Source organism: Xyrauchen texanus, chromosome 26 (assembly GCF_025860055.1).
Source record: "Xyrauchen texanus isolate HMW12.3.18 chromosome 26, RBS_HiC_50CHRs, whole genome shotgun sequence".
NCBI classification, from domain to species: Eukaryota; Metazoa; Chordata; class Actinopteri; order Cypriniformes; family Catostomidae; genus Xyrauchen; species Xyrauchen texanus.
The window spans coordinates 25,902,443-25,913,158 of NC_068301.1; the positions used below are offsets into that span (position 1 = coordinate 25,902,443).

At 37.0% G+C, this 10,716-nt stretch overlaps 1 protein-coding gene across 1 annotated transcript; it reads left to right on the forward strand.

Moving 5' to 3' along the window:
• Window positions 1-648: 648 nt before the first annotated feature.
• LOC127620081 (GMP reductase 1-like) lies at window positions 649-9,868 on the forward strand. The gene is made up of 9 exons (XM_052093178.1): window positions 649-982; window positions 4,938-5,057; window positions 5,267-5,350; window positions 5,623-5,796; window positions 5,899-5,980; window positions 6,138-6,244; window positions 6,434-6,476; window positions 8,537-8,696; window positions 8,889-9,868. The coding sequence occupies exons 1-9, from the start codon at window positions 896-898 to the stop codon at window positions 9,067-9,069; spliced, it is 1,038 nt and encodes a 345-aa protein (XP_051949138.1). The 5' UTR covers window positions 649-895; the 3' UTR covers window positions 9,070-9,868.
• Window positions 9,869-10,716: the final 848 nt, after the last annotated feature.

Consider the following 10,716-nt stretch of genomic DNA (forward strand, 5'->3'; position numbering starts at 1 on the left):
ATTTATTTTATTATTATTTATTTAATTGAATATACTTTATTGCCCCATGTACGGAAATTTGATTTGGACTCAATTCACAGCAGCTAGTAGACAACAACACATACAACATAAATACTAACAAACAAACTAACATAACATGTAGAATTCATTGTCTCAATGCTAGGGTACACTGGGACAGTAAGCATCCACCCAGATCACCCTTGTATTGTGGCAATGAATTTTACATGGGCAAGCACAACTCACATTTTCTTCAGAAAATGTAAAAAATGAATGATCTACTTCACATGTACAAAACAAAATGATCTTATGTGATACTACGGGATGCCATATATAACAATACATTTACAGTGCCAGGCTCACTTCCCCACATGATACAATTCTCCATATTAGACAACAGCAAAAGCACACCACCTATGTTTAAGACACAAAGATATCCTTCATTTTTCTCTCCTCCTCCCTCTTCCTCCAATGAGATTACTCATTGATTCAGAGGAGCAATACCCCAGCTGGACAGCAGGTTCTGTGGGCACAGATACTGCAGTGCAGAGCTGGAGGGCAGTCACTGTATTTCTATGTGTTTGGTGTGTGTGTGTGTGTGTGTGCTTATATATGTCAGGCAGCCACACATAAAGCACTTCTATCGCTGCTGCTGCCACTCCAGACTGAATGCAAGTGGAGGGGGAATCATGGAGAAAGAGGAGAGAGAGAGAGCGAGAGAGAGAGAGAGAATATAGGTCTTGCCAAATAAAGCCATGGGGGCCTGGAAAGTGATGGCCTTTTCTAAACTATAAATACGCTGTTATTCTGCTGGATCGGGTTTGGTGTCTGGAGGTCTGGAGCAGTAACTGCACCAGCCCAGTTCTGGAAACTCTCCTCCACTCTAAGGCCCGTCACAATGCCCCGGGTGGATGCTGACCTGAAATTGGACTTCAAAGATGTCCTTTTCAGACCAAAAAGGAGCAGTCTGAAGAGCAGGTCTGAGGTAAGGTTGACCTTCTGCTTGGTGTCTGTGTATTAGAAAAAATTCATGTCAATGGGCTTGTTATATTAAACTTTGAATGAATCATTTAAATTCAGAAGGGGACAATCTAAATCCAAATGACCTTAATGGAGTCTGGCTGGCAGGACTGTTTATATATATATATCTATATATATATCTATATATATATATATGGGGCCCATGTTTAGTTTTTAAGGTCAATCAGCAGCCGGAGCTCCAGAATGATTTGGCTTTTCTTTATTTTGTGGTGTTGATATGTCTTGAAAGAAGTCCAGCATAGTTTGTGGTTTGCAAGGACAACTGACCAGACGAAGTAAAGGCAACCTAAGAGCTGGAGCCCTCAAAACATGTTTAAAAATAGGCGTGTGGCACGCTGTGTGATAAATAGGGGCAGATCCCAATGTGTTGTTACACTTGAACAGTCAGTCCACCCATTAATTGCCCACTAAAACATACATGCACATACACTTACTTGATCATCTGGAATTATTGAGTGTCCTGTTCCACACATTTAGTTGATAAAGACTAGTGTTGAGCTGTAATGATGGTTGCTAAGCCTATTCATTTCTATTTCAACAAAATGTTTTTTTCAACAGTTTTTCCCCCCAGTTATGCCACTTGCTTAACTGTGTTTCTCTAGTATTTTTAGTTTACAGAAGCAATTTCAGAATCCACAAGCTGAGGTATTTGTCTTCTTTCAACAGCACTGGTTTAGAGCATGTTAAGTTGTCAGCCTTTTGTCCCAACAATGATACAACATTAACTGATTCATATCCTGTTTTACTTTGCGCGCACATGCACACAGACACACACACACACACACACACACACACACACACACACACACACACTAATGTTGGTGTAGCTATCATTATGAGGACTCTCTTTTTATACTGTATGAACTATAGAGTCTGTCCAATAAACCTAACCCTCACAAAAAACTTTTTGCATTTTTACATTTTCAATAAAACATCATTTAGTATGTTTTTTAAGCGATTTGAATTATGGGGACACTAGAAATGTCCTCAAAAACCACATTTATAGCATAATACCCTCGTAACTACTAGTTGTTACCTAAAAAAGTAATCGTAAACCACTCAAACCTGCCCACACACACAGTGAAAAAAATAAATATATATTTTTGTTTGTTTACATTAAAGATATCTAAAAAATCTTTTAAACAAGATACATTTGTTTGAAAAGCAAAAATATATAAGATATAAAGAGTAAAGACTGGTTTTCAAAGAATATACTGTAGATTTAATCATTTTTCCCCTTTGCAAACTGTTTTGGTAACACTTTATAATAAGGTTGTATTCAATAACATTAGTTAATGCTTTATAAACATTGAACAAATATATCAATAAACATTAAACAAGATTAAGAAATGCTGTAAAATAAATTGTTATTTGTAAGTTCATGATACCCAATGCATTTACTAATGTTAACAAATGGAATCCATTGTTTTTTCTTGTTTTAAGCATTAATCTATTTTTTTATATAATAGTTATATTTAAATATTACATTTGTATGTACTTTTAAATATTATATTTTATCATATTTATAATACCAAGATGAACAAATGCTTTAAGAATTATTGTTCATTTTTAGTTCATGATACCTAATGCATTATGTTACAAATAGAACCTTATCATAAAGTGTTATTGATTTTTCGGTGTTCAGACTGTTATATTCAGAGGAGATTTCCCAGGCAGTAATGGGACTGTGATGATAAACAGCCTAATATAGACAGAACAGTAGACGAGGGCCTTCAATTCACCTGCAGTGATCAATCACTGGTCTAGCCTCAAGTGCAACAATAATCAACAACAAAACTGCAGTTAAGCAAATCAGGGATTTTTAAGCTGGGATCCAGATACCCAAAAGAGGGCAGCATAGAGACACTTCCATGGAAAATTTAAGAGAAGATAAGTGATTTTACTAAATGTAATTTTAGGGCTTTTAAATACATCTTCTTAAAGATTTATTAAATATAATTACAAAATTAATAGTAAATAACACACATTAGCAAAGTCGTTTCCAGATAATCCTTTTTTGTAAAGTAATTTGTAGGGTTTTGTTTTCATTACAACGCCAAAAATGCATTATATTGTTGATTAGTTTTTATCGATGAGTTTTTCCTCTGCAGTAAAACAATTATATATTCAAAGAGCAATATAGTTTAACTGATGAGGGTGCAGCATTTTCTGGAGCTGGAGATGACTGATTAAGGACTGACATCTGAGCATGAGAGAGAAAGAGTGCACTCTGTATACAGGATATCAGGTTACAACTCACAGAGCTTTTTTTCTAACAATCTAATAAATGATTCAGCACAAATTAACTCAAGATAAAACCAGTGAAATGGATGCAGCTGAACTTGAGGGCCTTCATAAGACTCTACAAAGCAATCTATTAAAAACAGCCTGTCAAACAGTCACATTCTGGCCTAACTCACATTTCACAGCTGTTATTAAGTCTCTGCTTAAACAAAAACCTACTTGCCACTGGTTTATGTAACTTATACGTTTTGATTTAAAACTTGATTCAAGCTTGAATCAAACTGGTACAAAAGCATACAACCTTTACTTCCACAGAGAACATAAACTAACCAATGGACAATCTTATCTTACTACTTTTCTTAGTTTTACCCCAAATCTAAAGTCTAACCCCTTACAGAAACACTAAACCTATCCATGAATTTAATAGGTAAAAAATGTTTGTGTATGAAGGAAAACATCGAGACAAGACAAGAAAAGCATATTATAGGTTATATACATAAGTCATTTTGTATTGCATAAATTATAATGGAAAGAGTAACCAAATTTGTTCACAGAAGTTTCCTTTCTTAAACAAAAGTTGCATGATAGCTTATGATTTTGCTATATTTTACGAGTTCCAGTGAGACACTTACAATGGAAGTGAATGGGGCCAATCCGTAAACATCAAAATACTCACAGATTAAAAAGTACAGCCAGAAGACCTAAACAATGTGAATGCTAACATGATTTTAGTGTCAAAAGATAATTTACTAACCTTTTCTGTGTAAAGTTATAGCCAATTTTACATCAATAAATCCTAAAATGACTATAAAAATTATGGGTAAATGAGTTTTACAGAAATATGAATATAAGTGCTTTTATAAAATTATAAGCTTCACATTTCTGCCTTTAAACCCTCCAAAAATTGGCCCCATTCACCTCCATTGTAAGTGCCTCATTGTATGTTAGATTTTTGATTTTGTTTTTTAAAGAAAATGATTTTCAGACATTATTTAATGCGGTTATCAACATTATGCCACAAATTGAGCTCATCTTTTATTGAACCTGAAATATTTATTTAATGATACCTCCTATTGTGGGGCTTGTTGAGGAGAGGTGTGCTATTACCTTTCTAAGCAATCAGACTTTACTTCAGTTTTAGCTTGCGAGATGATAAAACAGGAAACAGTGATATGGAGCCAATCCATATAGAGGGAATAGAATATCATGAAGACTTGGGGATGGGTGCTTTTGACTTGGACCAGTAAGAAACCACCTAGAACACCCTAGCAACTGCATAGCAACATGAAAAAAGCCACACAGAACTTCTTAGCAACAGCTTTGCAAATTTTGCAAGCGCCATTCAAATATTCTTCAGAAAATGTACAAATCCAGTATTTACAATGCAAGTAACCACTATTTGAAATAGAGAATGACTCCTGTTCAATTGTTTCAGTAAGCGTTAAATGGATGGGTTACAGGAACAGGGAAATGGGATAGGATCACAGGATGTTTTGGTTATATATGTCCCCATCCATTAAAATAATGCAAGGCTCTTTAGACTGTCACATATACAGCTCTGCATAGGATAGGACTATGAAGTATTAGGAAAAGGAATTCTGAATGTTTACATTGTGAATGGAAATTAATTTGCTCTGAATGCTTTGTTTTTGCAGGTTGACCTGCAGAGGAACTTCACATTCCGGAACTCCAAGCAGACGTACAATGGCATCCCGATCATTGCTGCTAATATGGACACCACTGGCACTTTTGAGATGGCACAGGTGCTCAGTAAGGTGAGAGCTTTCTTAAACAAAGCAAAGTAAGTGATGAAACACTTACTGTTTGCTGTTAAGTTTTGATGATCACCGTGATTATCAAGATCTCGCTGAAACATAATTAGCTGTGTCCTGTTACCATGAACTGGGATTAAGATACTCTTATATTTCGGTCTATCTCAGTGCCAGACTTGGGCTCTCAGACGTCTCTCTGCTCTGTCTTTCAGCACACTCTCTTCACAGCCATTCAGAAGCACTACTCTCTAGAGGAGTGGAAGACTTTTGCAGCCAGTCATCCAGAATGCCTAGAGGTTAATTTCCAGAATTGACTTTCTTGTCGATGTAAAAGTCTCCTTTTATTTAGTAGTCCATCCATCCATCCACACATGCAACTTTACCATATTTAGTCATACTGTAGTGTATTGTTGCTGAAAAACTGCCTTCAACAGTGGCAATATGCATTGTCATTGAAGCCTGTTGGCTGAAAGGTTCTGATCTGCTCAGCATATATTATAGGTTGTGCATGTGTGTAGGTTACATGCCATTTTGCTGTTTAATTAAGCATCTTTCTTCTCGTCCATAGCATATTGCAGTGAGCTCAGGCAGTGCAGCGGCAGATCTGGATAAACTTTGCAGCATCATGGAGGCCATTCCTCTCATCAAATACATCTGCCTGGATGTCGCCAATGGCTACTCAGAGCACTTTGTCGAGTTTGTAAAAAGAGTTCGGGAGAAGTTCCCTAACCACACCATCATGGTGAGATACAAGATGATTTTTCTCAGTTTTAAAGACACATGCATTTATTTTGAGTGTTTGTATTACTACAGAAATATGTTGACAATGATTTTGATCATTTAGGCTGGAAATGTTGTGACAGGGGAGATGGTGGAGGAGCTGATCCTTTCTGGAGCTGATATCATTAAAGTGGGCATTGGACCAGGTATCAGTTTTTGAATTTCCGGTTTATGCAATTTTCTAAAACGTAAAGACATATTTATAATACAAAAAACTATACGTTTGAAACCATCCCTCGACATATAAACATATTGCTTCATCTGAAGCATGTATATTATGTTTGATTGCACTGTGATCTTCAGGTTCTGTGTGCACTACACGCATTAAGACCGGAGTGGGTTATCCACAGCTGAGCGCTGTCATTGAATGTGCCGACTCTGCTCACGGACTCAAGGGACACATCATCTCTGTGAGACCTCTAAAATTATGTTAGCATTGCATGTTAGCATTGCAGTACGTGCTCTGACAGATGGAAAGCCACAATTTACCACAAGAGGGCAGCATCCTCAATCCTATACTATCTACAGTATCGTGACTATAAACAAATCGTCGCTATTTAGTAGTAGTTTGTTGTAAAACTTTAGTATTTCCTCTCTAGGATGGAGGCTGTAGCTGCCCTGGAGATGTTGCTAAAGCTTTTGGTGAGTTCAGTTTTCATAGTCTTCATTTGATTATCATCACATATGAAATACATATTTTGTGACACTTTGCAATAAGGTTGTATTAACATTATTTAACTCTTAAATGCATACCTCTCACCTCTTTAGTTTTCCTCAACCTTTCTCTTACCAATAGTGTAATAAATAAATAAATATTAACAAAAAAAAATAAATATTAATTACTAAAAGTTGCTGAAATTATGTACGTTCTGCATCTATTTACACTCAAAAAGAGAGAAAATACTTAGTGTAGCTTCTGTGTAGGTTTGTGTTAAGTATGGCTCAGTATGTGTTTGACAGCTAGTTTCATCTCATGAAATTTCAGTGGAAGTAATGAATCGTGTTCTTTGATTTGATTCGTCATATCATTGATATATGAAAAATAAAACATAAAAATATATCCGAATATATTCTGTTGTATTATTTTCTAATTGTCTTGAAAATGCTTTGAAAAGTTTACACTATCTGGGAATTTTGTAGATCCATTTGTGATAGATTTACTTGCTGGGTCTCTAAAAACCCGAGTACTACCGTTCAAAAGATTAGGGTCACTTAATCATTCTTTAAAGTAGATTTTTATTTTTTTTCCACATTTCAGAATAATAGTAAAGTCATCAAAACTATGGAATAACATAAATGGAACTATGGGAATTATGTTGTGACTAAACAAAATCCAAAATGATTCAAAACTGTTATATTTTAGCATATTTAAAGTAGTCACCCTTTGCCTAGAATTTACAGACATGAACTCTTGTCATATTCTCAACCAACTTCTTGAGAAATCACCCTGCGATGCTTTTTAAACAGTATTGAAGGAGTTCCCATCTATGTTGGGCACTTATTGGCTGCTTTTCTTTATTATTTGGTCCAAGTCATCAATTTCAAAAACTTTTTATTTTTAAATAAAACTTTGGTTTTGTAATTAAATACGTTAATATGGTGGCACAATTATATTTTTGTCTACAAAACTAATTTCAAACATTTAATTATACGTCTTCAGATCAAAATATTTTTAAGCTCATGAGAAACATTTCAGTAATAACGTTTGGTGAAAAGCCATGCATTTAAGGGTTAACTATGTTAGTTAACTTGAACTCACAATGAACAATACTTGAATGAAATGTATTAATCTTGGCAAATGTTCAGGGATAGTTCAACCAGAAATAAAAATTCTCTCATTTACTCACCCTCATGCCATCCCAGATGTGTATGACTTTATTTCTTCTGCAGAACACAAATAAAGATTTTTAGAAGAATATCTCAGCTCTGTAGGTCCATACAATGCAAGTAAATGGTGGAAAATGCCTTTATGTGTCCAAAAAGCACATAAAGGCAGCATAAAAGTAATCCATAAGCCTCCAGTGGTTAAAACTATATTTGTTGAAACGATATGATAGGTATGGGTGAGAAACAGATCAATATTTAAGTCCATAGATTCTCCACCCTGCCCAATAGGTGGCGATATACATGAAAAATGCATAATGCCTTCTTCAAAAACCAAAAGAAGAATGTCATAGTGAAATTGAGATTTACAGTAAAAATAATTTAAATATTGATGTTTCTCACCCACACCTATCATATCACTTCAGAAGACATGGATTTAATCACTGTAGTCGTATGGATTACTTTTGTGTTGCCTTTATGTGCTTTTTGGAGCTTCAAAATTTGGTCACCATTCACTTGCATTGTATCGACCAACAGAGCTGAAATATTCTTCTAAAAATCTTTGTTTGTATTCAGCAGAAGAAAAATTCATGGTGAGAGAATCATTTTTGTTTTTATGTGAACAACATTTTTTAATAAAACATGTATATTTTGACATTAGTTAATGCATTCTAAACTAAAAATAAACAATAGTTGTAGATTAACATGAACCGAGATTAATAAATGCTGTAAAAAATAATTGTTAGTACATGGTACCTAATGCATTAACAAAGGGAGCACAACTTTACTTTAAAATATAACTATAATGATAATAATTTTATATATAAAGGAGATATACTGTATATAACCCATTGTTGTTATTATGAATATTCTATTAGGTGCTGGGGCAGATTTTGTCATGCTGGGAGGAATGCTTGCAGGTCATGATCAGTGTGCTGGTGATGTCATTGAGAAAGATGGAAAGAAATTCAAAATGTTCTACGGGATGAGCTCAGACACAGCCATGAAGAAGTATGTGGGAGGTGTAGCAGAATACAGGTGAGAATGTTTTCATATATTTAAACAAATAAATGTTTGTGGATAAAGTTATACAGTAAAGATATTAACTGTACTGTAGGGTGATTCATTTTCGGCTTAAGGTGAATTTGCTGATAATTTATTGTAGTAGGTTGCTGATGTAACATAGATGTTAGCAGGGCATCGTATGTACATATGTTTATGTGAATTCAGGGCCTCCGAGGGCAGGACGGTCCAGGTGCCCTACAAAGGTGATGTGGAAAACACCATCAGGGACATCTTGGGCGGCCTGCGGTCCACCTGCACATATGTAGGAGCTGCCAAACTTAAAGAACTGAGCCGCAGGACAACCTTCATCCGAGTCACACAGCAGTCCAGCCACATGTTCACCTAGTCATGCACACTAAACAGCACAAACCCTCGTAGATTCACCAGGATTGGATGGGAAAACATTTGCATTCTTTCATCTCCCCAACCTGTCAGTCACAGTGTTATGCTGCTTCTTTAAAATAGCAGAATAAATACGCAATAGAGAGGAAAGACAGACACAATCATCATGGACATAATTCCCTATCTCTTCTTTGGATGCATGTATCTCTTTGTTTCATTGATTATAACTTCCTCAAAAACTCTCTCCCACACACATTAACACACAGTGATTTGCTCGGGAACCTGTACATTACCTTGTAAAACAAATTAAGTTACAACATGGCTCAGTTTCATTCATTTAAAGCCTTTAATTTCTGTACAGCATGCAATGGCATTGAATCTATTTTTCCCTTAGGAAAAAGCCATTAAGAGGACAATACTTGAGAAATTGATTAATTCTTTGTACCTATGCAACCCATTCTCTGCTGAGAGTGTACCAATCAGCATGTTGGTTCAAGAACTTATACACCAACAGACAATTTTCTCTGCTACTGTTTTCTAGCCCCTGTGTGTTGTAACTTTGAGTTGATCTGAGCAGCGTTTGGTGTCCTGTTGTGAACTATTTCTACAGGCCTGCTTCCTTTGTGAATGTTCAATAGGTGTGGTGGGATGTCGTATCAGACCAGAGGAATGTGAAAACTGCTGTACCTCGTGTGTTCAAAGCCTTAGATGATGTAGCAAGTACTTTATAATTCTGTGAAATGTGAGTAAAACATTACATATGGAGAAATAAACATATTTGAAAGAAGAATGTGGTTGTTTTATACCAAAAGGCCAAAGTTTTCATTGTTTCCACGTGCCGCTACGTCTTGCTACATTGTTTTTGTTTTTACATGTGGATTTCGCATCATCTGCATATGCGCCTGCAGTTAACTCACGTTAGTCTTTGCGCACACAATTGTTTTTCCAACAATGCAACGGACCAGGATATGATGTCACGTGAGAGGGCTTCGGGTGTAAGTAAGTATCCATCCATCCATCCATCTTCAACCGCTTATCCGAAGTCGGGTCGCGGGGGCAGCTGCTCCAGCAGGGGGCCCCAAACTTCCCTATCCCGAGCCACATTAACCAGCTCTGACTGGGCGACCCCGAGGCGTTCCCAGGCCAGTGTGGAGATGTAATCTCTCCACCTAGTCCTGGGTCTTCCCCGAGGCCTCCTCCCAGCTGGACGTGCCTGAAACACCTCCCTAGGGAGGCGGCCAGGGGGCATCCTTACCAGATGCCCAAACCACCTCAACTGACTCCTTTCAACGCAAAGGAGCAGCGGCTCTACTCCGAGCTCCTCACGGATGACTGAGCTCCTCACCCTATCTCTAAGGGAGAAGCCCGCCACCCTTCTGAGGAAGCCCATTTCGGCCGCTTGTACTCGCGACCTAGTTCTTTCGGTCATGACCCAACCTTCATGACCATAGGTGAGGGTAGGAACGAAAATTGACCGGTAGATCGAGAGCTTTGCCTTTCGGCTCAGCTCTCTTTTCGTGACAACGGTGCGATAGAGCGAGTGCAATACCGCCCCTGCTGCCCCGATTCTCCGGCCAACCTCCCGCTCCATTGTCCCCTCACTCGTGAACAAGACCCCGAGGTACTTGAACTCCTTCACTTGGGGCAAAAC